The following is a 13,795-nucleotide window of genomic DNA, read 5'->3' as shown; positions in this document are numbered from 1 at the left end:
AAGCTGTGCTGCATGCAAGGGGCGCCCAGGGACTCGGGGTTGAAGTAGGAAGGATGTGAGCACGTGGACCTTGAAGGGCTGGGAGACCTTTTCTGTAGAGGGCCACATGGTAAGTGTTTCAGGGCCATGTTGTCCCTGTCACAGCTAATCAACTCTGCCATTGGAGCCTGAAGGCAGCCACAGCCGGTATGCAAGCAAATGAGCATGGCTGCGTCCCAGTAAAACTTTATTTACAGCAGCAGGCGGTGGGCTGACTGCTGCAGCCCTTGGTGCAGTGAGCAGTTGATGTCTTGTTTGGGTGCGGGGAGTTTGGCGTGGGAAGAGCCCAGCTGTAAGGATGGCCCTGAGGGAGTCCTTCCTGGTAGGGGGGAGGTGATGAGGGTCTCTGGGAAGAGCGGGTGGCAGTGAGAGCTGAGATGGGTCAGAGCCAGCGCTTAGTGCACTGCCGGTGTGTAAGGGCGCAGGCGAGGGTGATGCCAGGCAAGGAGACTTCCTGGGGAAGAGCCATGATGGATGGTAGTGCTGTTCACTGAAACGCTACATGTAGGAGGTAACGTGGATTATAGTTGGGACAAGTCGGTTTGAGGTGCCCCTAGGACGCAGGAGCCCTTTGGACTCAGGAGCTTGGAGGGCCATCTCGCACGGGAAGGTGCCTGCTGTCGCAGTCGGTGGTTGTAGGTGGAGGTGGAACTCCCGGAAAGGAGGTGGGTGAGGTCAGGGAGGGGGCGCTTCTCAATTGCTGTGGGCCCCCAGAAGGAGTCCCTGGGAGAGGAGGAGAGCATCTCGAAGGGCTTGTTCTGCTTCAGGTAGTCGCACGCACAACCCTCTCTCAATTTTCCGTCTTCTTGCCTCCTCCGAGTCAGAGGGAGTTTTATAAAATGTCGGTTTGCCTGGACCCCGTTCCTGGCTCCTCACGGCTCTTAGTGCATCTGTTGTTTCTTTGCTGTTGCTATGTTGACCAGAATTAATATCTATCAAAATTAACATGGAAGATACATCACAGGATAGCATTTGTTCATTTCTCTGAATATAGATAAAATATGTATGCTTTCCAAAGCATGAGAGTTTTATTCCAACATGCATAAGCTGCTCTGACCCCCTGCACACACAGGTGCCGTTGTGTGAGTGTGGGTTGAACCTCACTCCACTTCTGTAGTTTATTTCATAATGCTTTATTTATTTTTTGGGTTTTTTTCCTGAGGAATATTCGCCCTGAGCTAACATCTGTTGCCAGTCTTCCTCCTTTTTGCTTGAGGAAGAGTTTCCCTGAGCTAACATCTGTGCCAATCTTCCTCTGTTTTGTATGTGGGATGCTGCCACAGCGTGGCCACTGACAAGTGGTGTAGGTCCGCGTCTGGGACTGAACCCAGGCCGCTGAAGTGGAGCGCACTGAACTTGAGCAGTAGGCCAGGGGACTGGCCCCTCATAATCCTTTATTTTCAAGTATACTCTATTCAAAATAGCAAGTGGCTTGTCTTCAGTTTTCATTGAGAAAGTTGTCTCGTAATTGTTTTATTTTATTAAAGCAAGGTTAGCTTAGTTTTAGGTACTGTTTAAAAGGAGCTCTTATTTCAGCTTCCTTCAACTATGCATTGGTTAAAGACAAATGAGAAGTGTAGGGAGGTAGTAACTTAAGGAAGTAAAAGGAGAGTGTACTGTGCTCTAGGTAATTATGCTAATATTCTGTCTTCAGAGTAGCTAGAGCATAAAAATGACACATTATATGATTAAATTCCAAAAATGGGGAAAAAACTTTGGAAGGTCTTTTATGTCTTAAATAACTGGTGCTTCTCTTGCCTTTAAAAATGAAACAAACAAAAAAAAAGGCTGCTGTCGCTTTAAAAGTGACCAAACTTTTGCATATACTTTATTTGCTTTACAAATTGTTTCTCTCTAGGTACCTGGGAGAATGGACAAAGTCTGTGACATGAAATACAAAATGATGGACAGCCCTTTGGGGAAGATCGAGCTCTCTGGTTGTGAGCAGGGCCTGCATGGGATAAAGCTGCACGGCAGGAAGGGCGCCGACACTGAGTGAGTGAGAGTCCTTGATACCTTACACCGTGTTTGTGCAAAACAACAGCAAGAGCTGATACGGTTACTGTTTGTTTTCCACTGATCACAGGGTAACACGCAGCCGTCCGCTGCCACTCACAGAAGTTAGCATCTCTAAAATGATTGCGCCATGACTCTTCCACTTGTCAGCCTCTGTGCTTGCTGCCCAAGAATCCCCCACCTCCTATTAACCACAGGGGCATAACCTTTGGTTGGCGGCTCCAAGACGTTTCATTAATGTATTCATGTACAGAGTAATTGATCCTGAGCAGTGTACATTTTGATTCAAGAAATTTGAGGTGGGAATCTCTCTGGAAATTTAGTGAGAGGGAAGTGCTTGCTTAGTCTTGATTTTTAAGTTGGGACCAGCCTTCAGTGTTCCTTGAAGTCTGTCAGGTGAGTTTCGTACTAAAGTCCTGGAACTGCTTAATCAGGAGCTCCTCGGCCCTCTTAGAGATGTTGTCGGACCGTTGGTGTGTGTTTAGCATGACGTTAGGGCATTGCCAATTCTAACAGGACTCAGTTTCTCTCTGTTTGAACAATCTCCACTATATTTCTCTAACTGTAAAAACATAAAAACTTTAAAGCACTCCTCAATGTTTTGTTCTGAAATGTAGCATTTAGTTTCCTCCAGTCATCGATTGTGAGTAGTTGTATTAAAACTGCAGTTCTCGTTATTTCTGACAGAAGAGGAAAAAACCCCACTCCTATGCACAGTGTTCATCTTAACTGGCTAATAAACACAATGCCAAGAACATTGGATAAAGAAAATACATAAGAAACATAAAAATTGATTTTAATGGACCCCTGTCAGAGACAGCCATAATGAGCACAAGTGTAGTAATAAATACCAGTTTTTGCCTCCACTGTCGAGATTTTTCCTGTAGAGCTGCATGTTACAATCAATAGTCTTTTTTAAGGCCAGAAAATAAGCAAACCTTTGAACTATATGAATACAGTCTTCTCTAGTTCTATGAGAACCATCTGGCTGTAGTGTTCAGAAATCACAGGCACCAAATAATTTATAGGGTAAAATGTCATTTTGTCTTTTAGCATGTTCCGTTGCACAATAAATCACAGAAATTATGTGTTAAATTTTTTTTTTGTTTAAAAAAAGTGACTTTGGGGGAGAAACAGGGAAAGAAAAGCATCATAAGAGATGTTTAGTTAAATGCCCATGGAAATGTGGCTGCCTTCTGGCTTTCCCCTCTGCATCCCCAGGCCGTGGCGCTGGTCCTGTACTGCAGGCCAGACCTCGGGGCCGGAGCTGCCACGCTCCCCTTCCAAGCAACAGGTGGAGGGAACACCGCCTCCCTTTCCAGAAGCGGCGTCTAACATTTTCTCTTTCATCTCCTTGGCTAGAACTGTCATATGGCCACCCCTAGCTGGAAGGTGTGGTAGGTTGTCATGTATTGGCTAGAATTAGGGATTCTGTGTATGGGGAAGAATTTGGAAATGGATTTTGAGGGGCAACCAGTAGTCTTTATTTTTATGTGTATATGTTTAATTTTGGGGAGGGGCATTTAAAAGTTACCGAATAGCATAAAAATTACCTGTATGAATTCTCAGAATTAACAGTTTTTATTTTATCCCTTAAATTAAGGTAAAAATTACAGTGAAGTTCAGATTTTAAGTGTACAATGAGTTTTGACATATATGTACAATCGTATAACCACCGACCCAAACCAAGATACAGAACACTCCAGAAAGTTCCCTTGGGCTCCCTTTTAGTCAACCTCCACTCCCTCTTGGCATCCTGTTCTGATTTCTATCATGATGGATTAATTTTGCTTGTTCTTGAATTTTATATAAATGGAGGCTTACAGCATCCACTCTTTTTGTATTGGATTCTTCTGTTCACCAGAGTTTTTGAGGCTTGCCCATGCTCTGGGTATCAGTAAGTAGTTCATTCTTGGTGTTGAGCAGTTTATTATGTGAATACGGCACAGTTTGTTTCTCCATTCTGCTGTTGGTGGACATTGGAGTCGTCCAGTTTTTGGCTACTATGAGTACAATTACTGTGAATCTTCGTGTTCAAGCCTCTTTGTGGGCATATGTTTTCATTTCTCTTGAGTAAATTTCTAAGTGTGGAATTGCTGGATTGCATGGCAAATGTGTGTTTAACTTTATAAGAAATTGCCCAAACTTTTCCCAAAGTTGAACGATTTTACATTTCTACCAGCAACTTATGAGAGTTGCAGTTGCTCTGCCCTCTCACCAATACTTGGGGTGTTAGTTTTTACGGTTTTAGCCATTGTGTAGGTGTGAAGTGTTTCTCCCTGTGATTTGTTTGCACTTCCCTGATAACTTATTTTGGACGTCTTGTTGACCATTTCTATGACCATTCCTTGTTGACCAGTTCATTCTGAGAAGTCTCCACGAGTCTTCTGCCAAATTTTCATTGGTGTCCTCTTGTGTTTTATCATCAGTTTATGGTTCTGATTACAAGTCATTTATCAGATGTATGTATTGTGAGTATTTTCGCATAGTTGCAGTCTGGTGTTTTATTTTTCTAATAGTGTCTTTTAATGAGTAGAAGTTCTTTTGAGGAAGTCTTACTTAATGTTTTCTTATGTTTACCATTTTTTGTGTCTTTAAGAAATATTTGCCTACTGTAATTTCACAGATTTTCCCGTAAATTCTTTTAAAAGCTTCATAACTTTAGCCTTTTTTGTTTAGCTGTTTAGACGTATGATCGATCATCTTGAATTACCTCGTGAGGTGATCAGTTTTTTCCAGTTACTTATTTCAGCATCATTTGGGGGGAAAAAATTCCTTTCTCCATCAAGTCATCTTGGTGCCTTTGTCAGATTGACCTGTGTGGGTCGTATGTCTGGAGACTGTTTTGTTCCAGTGATAGCCATCTGTTCTATGCTAGAACCATGCTGACTTGATTACGTACCTTTAGGATAAGTCTTGAATTAAGGTAATATGAGTCTTCCATCTTTTTGGTTTTTTTTAAATTCAAAAATTGTTTTGGCTTCTAGGGCTTTTAATTTTCCGTGTTACTTTTATAATCCAGGTGTCAGTTTCTATAAAAATGTTTATTGGGATTTTGATTGGGAGTTCATTGACTCTCTGTATCAGTTTTGAGAGGGTTGATGTCTTTTTAGTATTGACTTTTCCAGTGACTGTGGTCGATCTCTGCATTTGTCTAGGTTTCTTTAATTTTTCTCAGCAGTGTCTCGTAGCTTCCAGCAGAGAGATCTTGCACATCTTTTGTAAATCTGATTTCAGAATATTTTGATGGTATTCTAAATCAGTTTAAAACTTTTTTTTTTACTTTTAAATAAGTGCTGCTGGTATGTAACAGTTCATTTTTGTATGTTGATCTTATCTTTAGTAGATGGCAATATCTACTAAATTCACTTATTAGTTGTGGGGATTGTCTTGCAGATTCCTTAGGTTTTCTGTATAGAAAATCATATCTGCGACTAAAGACGCTTTGCTTCTTTCTGATCTTTGTGCTTTTGATTTCTCTTTTTCTTCTTACTGCACTGACTGGAACCTCCAGTATGATGTTGAATAAAAACCGTGACAATGGCCCTCTTTCCCTTGTTCCGGCTGTGGGGAAGTTTCCACTCTCTCTCGAGTTGGTGATGCTACCTGTCTTGGGTTTCATAGCTGTCCTTTCTCAGGCTGAGAGTGCCTCCTCCGTCTGTTGAGTTTTGTCAAATGATTTTTGTACGTGTCTCAGCAATCGTATTTTTCTTTAAATGTGGTGAAACAAGTTAACTTTAAGATTTTAAACCAATCTTGACATGCTGGACTCCATCACTTAACTCATGATCCACTTTTTTTTTTCTTTTTACATATTACTGGTTTAAATTTGCTATTTTGTTTAGGATTTCTGTGTTCAAGTTCATGAGGGCTGATAATCTATAATTTTTTTGTAATGTCTTTGTCAGGTTTTGGCATTTGGGTTCGTCTGACTACATGAAGTGAGTTTGGAAGTGTTCTCTTTTCTATTTTCCAAAAGAGTCGCTGTGGGATTAATATGACTTCTGCCTCACGTTGTGGATAAAGTCACCTTTGATGTTTTTTGTCTAGAAAGGCTTCTGAGTAGAGTGCCTTTTGTCTAATATGATTAGGGGCTGTGCTCGCCCACCTCGAGGGGATCGCTCTCCTGATGTGGCTTTGTGCAAGTGCAGCCATTTGTGCCCTTCAAGGCTGTGTCCTTTGGCTATGCTGATGGACAGTGGCAGAGGGGATTTTGAGCAGAGCATCCTAAAGGCTCTGAGCCCCTGTTGCCCTGTTGTCAACCACCTCCTTTTTTTTCTTTGAGGAAGATTAGCCCTGAGCTAACATATGCTGCCAAACCTCTTCTTTTTGCTGAGGAAGACTGGCCCTGAGCTAATATCCGTGCCCATCTTCCTCTACTTGATATGTGGGACACCTGCCACAGCATGGCTGGATAAGTGGTGTGTAGGTCCACACCTGGGATCGGAACTGGCAAACCCCGGGCTGCTGAAGTGGAACGTGCAAACTTAACTGCTGCGCCGCCAGGCCAGCCCGTCACCCTCCTTGAGCACTGTGGCTCCCAGGATCTTTATTTCCCCTAAAGCCATGGTACTTTCCTCAGCAGATAAACTGGAAGTTGGCCCCTGGTGTCTGCCCTCGGTGACGTTCCATGTGCACTCTATATGAAGTGTGATTCCTGTCGCCGCCTTAGTCCGTTTGCGTAGATAGATGGCTTCATAGTGATCACTGGTTTCTTTTTTGTACAAGTTACATTACTCACCTTTCCTTTCTTAAAAATATTCCAGTGAAGAATATCACTTTGGAAAGTGGTATAATAGTCTCAATTTTATAACTTCCTGCCAATATTAAGTTTCCATTAACAACTGTCATTTTCAGGAGTAATTGGCTTGCTTTTGCAGGAGCTTGCCTGATTTCTCCCCACACCTTTTCATGTGGCTGCAGAGCTTAAAGCTCATTATTCCCTGCAATGTCTAAAATCTAATGAGAAGGGCTGTGGAATGTGTTTGTTTTTCTAATGTTATTTTGGGACTTGTTTAGTGTTCCGTTAAGTTGATTGTATTTGATTACTTGGAAAATGGACTGTACAACCCTAGGTCATACTGACATTATGAAAATAGTAGTAGAACTTGTGGATCTAGGATGCCAGAGGAAACTGGACATGCCTCGTCTTTCACTTATCAAAGATTTACCTTTGTTTTTTGTCCTTTCATTTTTTCCATGTAAACATTTTTAGAAAAATACAGGAATGAATACTGAAAAAGTTTATATAGTCCAACCAAACTAAACCCTTGTAAAACTTTTTGCATTCTGCAAACTTTAAAATGCACGTCAGCTGTTTGCTACTTTATAGGGATGTGTGGTGCCCTAGTGGTGGGGGCTTATTTGCGCTGTTTGCATTTCTGTCTCCTGGCATCTTGCCCCCTGAGCTCTGCTGTTGAGGCTGGGTGAGAGCACATAGGTTAGGCCTTGCCCTCCTCTGGGGACTTGGATGGCTGGCGGCTGGACAGGGCCTCCTGTCGACAGGTTGACAGGCACGGGCCTGGACCCTCTGGACATGAGAGAATCTTACTGCAGGGCCTCCATGCTGTATCGTGGAAGGGGGATTGTCCACCGCATTGGACACACTGTCAGTTTTCACCCTTCAAATGTGCCAGAGTCATCACTCCATTGGGAAAGGGAAGATACTTTGAGGTCTTTGTGGAGGGAAGTCGGACTCGTGACGTCACGTTGGCTTTATCAGTTTGAATGAACAGTCACTGATGGTTTCTGCCTGCCTTTGCTTTTTTCCTGTTAGTCTTTAAGTATTTTCAGTAACTAAGTGGACCATCAAGAGAACATGAGGACGTCCAGGGCCTGCTTGGGAATGTTGACCCCTGCGCTGGCCTGTGCCTGCCACCTGCACTCCCACCTGGTAAGACCTCTGTGTGGGTCCATATGACGCTTGGCAGTTTGAGAGAGTTCCTGAGGGTCTGCATGTCGTGAAAACCTTCCTGGGAAATTCATAAATTAATTCTTTCTGGCAGATTGGGAAATTTTAATACAGATACTTGCAGCACTTACTTTATTATAATTGATCTTTCAAGGAAGAGAAGAAACTGTTGTTAAGGATAAACACTTGAAGACACACTCGCAGTAAAAATGGCATCCCGAACCCTCTCGGTAGCATTTCACCTGCAGCAAGTTCTGTTGTCTCATTGCTTTCCTTCGGTGGCTTGAAATAATGATTTGTGTTGTATGTGCTTAAAAAAGTAATTATTGTATTTTACAGAGTGGTTCCTTGAGGAGGTCTCTTGAGTCAAATAAGCATGTTTCTGGGAGGAAAATTTGCCAAGCTCTCTTTGGCTTTATAGAAATCGTCTGTTTTTTAAAATAAGTGCTTGAATGCGCTGGTGAGCCTGGAATGCCTCGCTCTTGCCTCTGCTCGGCTCTTCAATTCCAAGTCCATGAGGCCTGTCGGCGTTGACGGTCCTCACCTCCCAGGTCGTGGCGCCGTGGGGTAAATTATCAGCAGTGCGTGGGGTGTGACTCTCAGGACTTATGTTATCGATAACACAAACCGTGTGTATACTTGCCGTACACATTTATAGCGTGGTGTCCTTTAGAAGCAAGACAGTGCCTCGTCTTTCAGGTTGATGGCTAAAAAGTCAAGACAGGAAGCCAGGCTGTTTCTCTTCAGTTACAGATTCTCACGAAGAATTCTCTGTAGCCGTGATGGGGAGGGTCTGGTCCCGGGGGCCACAGTGCTGTGTATGGGGCCTGCAGAGTTGTTAGTGCAGGGTTGTAAGGTTGCAGCCCTCGAATGTTAGTCAAATACAGCGACGTAGATGCCTTCAGGTGAACTCACGGTGTGGAAACCGTTGTGCGATGGGAGACTGAGTTGTCAGGGATGTGGGATGGCTGTGTTCCTGCGTGATCGTGCAGAAAGGTACAGGTACAAAACCCCCTTGGCCCGATGTGCACAGTGCTTCTCCCCACGGCGTGGGGCGGCATAACCACAGAAAGGTGCAGTGTGCATTTTGTTGTGAAGCTGTTGTGTGGTTTCTGATCTAGAAGATACACAATCCCTGGCTTCACCAGCTTTTATCCTCTTTGGACTTTTTCTTTCAGGTTTCTTCAAGAGCCTCTTTCTTGGGTTCATCCCCCATTACCTGGGTCAGGGAGGAGGGTGATAGCAGGCAGTTGCACAGTTTTTAAGCAGATGTCACTGAGACTTAAAATCTTTATGTTCTGGACCCATCTAAGAAAAAGTAATGTAAGTTTCATTTCTCTCAGTTTTATTACTGTGGTGCAGTGAGATAGAAATGGCAAAACTTGCATGCCTATGTCCGTGAGTCAGAAGCAAGCTGGTTCATTTAGGGTTAAGTCTGCCAGGATCCTCTTGGAAGGAAGAAAAGAACAGTGAGTGACAGCTACAAATATGTGGGTTCAAAATACGAGCCAAACTGTCAGAGTAAAGAATTTTTTTTGGAAGTTTCCGACATTTGGAGTCTAAGAGCACTTGAGAGTAAAGGAGGTAGTTTGACTAACTTCAAGCGGAGAAAGGTGGATGTTTTTGCCTCTGTGGCGTGTTAAAATAAAAATACTTAAATGCTCTGCTCTGGACGAGAACTTTGCTTCTGGAGGCATTGGACCTCACCTCTGATCATGCCTGCTTTTGAAGGGATGGCAACTTTCCCAGAGGAATGGCTCTCCTGTCTTCTGTATGCTGCCACAGAAAGCCTTTCCCTTTTTCTATAAGGAGGAGACGTAGACCGCGGCCCAGCCTGGCTCAGTCTAGGATCATACTGTATGATGTGCAGTTCCACAGAGGACAAGTGCCCCCAGGGCCACCCACGGAGTCTAGGCTCTCACGAGTTGTAACCAGGTCCTGAGTTTACTTGGAGCTTAAGGGAAATCAATCCTGGTTAAGATCCTTGGGCTCTCCCAGATTCTCCAAGCAGGGCTTTCGCCCTCACGAAAGGGCCTGGTGTGCCTCGGCCCCACTGGAGGCTCACGGGGTCTGTGCTGTGCCCAGTGCAGAGCCCTGTCCAGGGTTTATGGTCTTGCTGGGGCCGTTTGCAGTGGAATTGGCCCAGCCAACAGTGCCGTCCTCCACACGGCCTCTGGAGTCACGCTGTTTCTGCTGCCGTGCTGTGGACCGGCCTGATCACAGACTGGGTCCTTCTTGCGCCGCCCTGCTGGCTTTGTAGTTTTGTGTCTTCACCCTGGTGTCACCATGCCTTCTTGCCAGCCTCTCACAGTTCTCACCCCATTCTGCTTTTTTGCTTTTAATTTGTTGTGGTCTAGAAAATTGGTTAAGTCTTGTTCAGATTGTCTGAGGAATGAGGCTAAATAAACACCAGTAAGGAAAAACAGTGGAATTGATGACAGTGGTGGACTGTCTTGGAGGCCGTTTCTGTTTTCTTCCCAAGTCTTTTTCCAGAAGAGGCTGGGCTGCCGGCAGTCAGCCGGCCGTTGGGTAAGCAGGGACTCGGGAAGGGCCTGGCGCCTGTGGAGCACGCTGCCCTGTCGCGGCTGGCCCTGGGCGAGGAGTGGGCTGGCTCCCTGAAGGGGCTGTTCGGGTGCCGCCCCCTCAACGGGGAAGGGTGGCGGGGGCGGGTTACAGGGACGCAGGACGAGGACTTGAGGGAGATGCGCTGTTGCCTCGGCTAGCTTTGATTTGCACCCACGACAATATTTGTGAAGTATTTTAAGGCAGTGATCATACACTGAATAAAGCCTTGTAAACATTATTACCAATCTGACCATTACTACCACCGTTACTTCTACCAAGCTCTACAATTTATTGAGCATTTACTATTGGCCATACCTGAAATGAAACAATTTCATGTCCATTAAAGACACAGCCCTGGGGCCAGCCCTGTGGTGTAGTGGTTAGGTTTGTGTGCTCTACTTTCGCGGCCCAGGGTTCGCCAGTTTGGATCTTGGGTGCAGCCCTAGCACCGCTCGTACGGGAGCTTCCCTTTCTTTCCTTGCTGATTTGTCTTGACTCCCAACAGTTGAGGAGAGCCGCTGGACATCCTGATTGGGGTTTAGCGATCCAAAAGTGGGGTCACTTTTGTGCTGGGCACCTGAACGAGAATGTCTTTAGAATGCTCCCTGGTTCATGTCTAACTTGGGTATTCAGGCTCAAAACTTAGTGTTGTGGGAATAAGGACACAGTGATCTGCCTCACACCTCACCCTCGTAAAGTTACCGAATGTCCACACGCACGTGCTGGTGTTGAAAGCTTGTCAGAGGATGTGCCTATTTTATAGGGAAACAGGCTGAGGTCACTCAAGGAGGCTGGTAGCTGCAACTCAGTCACTTCTTTGGACGCTTTCCTCTGAACTGGCTGTGCTCCTCACGACCGTCTCCCTCTCCTGTGAAAACACGGCGGCATCTAAGTTGGTATTTAAGTAGTGGTGTCTAACCCATAACTGTAACCGTACCTAATAATGGGATCTAAGTCCACTGATAAACAGTTCTCATTTTGCCATTGGATTTTGATTTCCAGAATGCTTTTTTATTCATATATCTTGAATATTTTCTGGTGTTCAAACTGTTACTAGTGAATAATTTTCAATTTTTTGTGTTCAAAATGTTAATGTCATTTAAACTGTAAACTTTCAAAATATACTTGGTTTGTTAAATTTATTTCCTTTAAAATTGTATCAGTAATTAGATCAGCTCCTTGATATTGATGTACAGGATAGCTCTTGCATGCTGATCAGTTCAGAATTTAAATTGAGTTAAAGGTTAAATGAGTTTAATTTTTGAATTGAACTGAAGCATTGTCTTGTGTCAGATTCATCTAGAATTTTTATTTCCAGTTGCTGTATCAAGTGATAGAAGTGGGTCTTTTTGTGATAAAAACATTGACTAAATTTAGGATTAAGTTAGATTCACTTATTTTTCACTCATTCTCTAAATACGTGTGAGTACTGTGCCTTGGACACACGCGTTGGGGACGATGTAGAAATGAGTGTGACAGCCCCACCTCTATGGAGCACAGGAGACAGGCTGGGTGGACAGTGAAATGTAGTGTTGTGTTGTGTCCCTCAACAGCTGTGGGTGTGCATGAGCATGTGTGGATTGTCGAAATGGTCAAGACAAGGGATGACGTGGGACTGAGCCCAGGGCACCATGGTAGAACTGAATGGGACTGAGCGAGCTGGGAAGTCGTTTGGCATTGGCAGCAGAACCGGTAGGACCTGGCATCTGACGGGATGGGGGAGGCATGGCAGAAGGAGGTGTGTTATGATGATGTGGGCCCCAGCCTGGGTAACTGACCAGGTAGGTGGTGGTGCTAGCTCTAGGCGTAGGGTATCAAGAAGCCAAGAAAGCCAAGAGAAGAAAAGAAGGATCTGGAGGAATAGTTGAACAGGTGAGTCATGAGGAAGCACCAAAGAAAATTGAATTAAAACAAAGAGAAGAGAGCAGGGATAGAATGGAGTCCAGAAGGCCGAGGATGGAGGGGTTGGGTGTTGTGTTGAAATTGCTTTGGGGCATCTGCTCCCTCAGTGTCAGACTCTGGGGTGTATAATACTGACTTCAAGTTTTCTTCAGGCTCTGAAATGAGAATTCCTTGGCACCCTGGTCTTTGTTGAGACCAACGTGCTGCACTTAACGTTTTCTGTAGCTTTGATGCTGGGAGCCCAGCTGAATGGTGTGTGTTCACCATATGTCTGGAGCAGAAATGACTACATCTGGAAGCAAAATGAACCAAAGACAACACAGATGGACCCTGCGTTAGTGACCCGAGGTGTCCCAGCACAGACACAGAGAACCAAAACCAAGTCGTGTTCATGCCAAATGTCCCGCCTTCTGGATTGGTTCTTGGAGCTTTGTGTTGGGGTTGGGGTGGGACAGGAGGGAGAGAAAGTCCTCCCCAGAAATGCAGTTCAGCTCACTTGGGTTTCTGCAGTGTTCTTCTGCTTAGGAAACTTCTTCAGGTTCCTTTCAGATTGGGCCACACTCATAGTGGCAGCTCCAGAGCGGCTGAGAGACGAGCTCCAGGGTCTTCCATGCCACGTCCTTGTGTTGATCTGTGCTGACTGCTTTGGGGGTTTTTACCCACTTCTTTTACCAAGTCTTCTCGTTCACTCAGTGTTTCTCCAGGATCCCCAGTGTGTATGTCTCTAAGCATTTCCATGACACTCCCGGACACCGTTTCTCTCGATCTGATCTATGCACATGCGTATACACAAATATTTTAAATAAAGGGTCATACATACTATATTGAGTCCCCTGCAGAATCACAGAGTGGTTCCGTGGAAGATCATTGGTCCTTCTGGACTGGCATTTAATTTTCGGCATCTGTTTGCAGAATGCAAATGCGTATCGTGTGTTGAGGGCTTAGAGTTTTCTTGCTGTGATTGTTCCTGATGGAATCCATGGTATTACTTTTAAAGATGCTTTTCCTGTGCCTTCTTCCAGAAGGTTGGCCTCCCTGCCCTCACTGGCCAGCACAGTTGAAGCATTTAGAAAATGCTCTCGCTCTCTAGCTCCCTTCGCATGACACTGGGGAGCGTTCACGCTTCTGAATGAGCAGCTGAAACCTCCAGCTGGTGAAGCAGCATTCTGCGCCTTCTGTAGATGTCTTCAGACAGAACCTGTGTTGGTCAGGTTGGGCTGGAAAATTCCTGGGCTGAGAACACAGCTTTGGGAGGCGATATTTCTTCCGTTTCTCAAGAAGCTGATGTGTCAGGGAGCTGTCCCTCTCCGACCGAGTGTTGGTGCGGTCCCCAGGGGTGGAGCTTCCATGTGCGGAATGTGC

The 13,795-nt window shown here is 44.9% G+C and overlaps 1 protein-coding gene across 4 annotated transcripts in view; it reads left to right on the top strand.

Annotated features, from left to right (window-relative positions):
* Nucleotides 1-13,795, top strand: part of MGMT (O-6-methylguanine-DNA methyltransferase) — a 294,796-nt gene that overhangs the window by 63,449 nt on the left and 217,552 nt on the right. For all 4 annotated transcript variants that reach the window (XM_014846394.3, XM_044748641.2, XM_070480945.1 and 1 more), the window contains one exon: nucleotides 1,898-2,034. In XM_014846394.3, coding sequence (XP_014701880.1) covers nucleotides 1,898-2,034 — 137 coding nt within the window. The remainder of the gene's footprint in view (nucleotides 1-1,897; nucleotides 2,035-13,795) is intronic.

The sequence above is a fragment of the Equus asinus genome, chromosome 2, assembly GCF_041296235.1.
Source record: "Equus asinus isolate D_3611 breed Donkey chromosome 2, EquAss-T2T_v2, whole genome shotgun sequence".
Lineage (NCBI taxonomy): Eukaryota > Metazoa > Chordata > Mammalia > Perissodactyla > Equidae > Equus > Equus asinus.
Note: the sequence above shows the minus strand (reverse complement) of the source record. Positions and strands in the feature narration are given on the sequence as shown.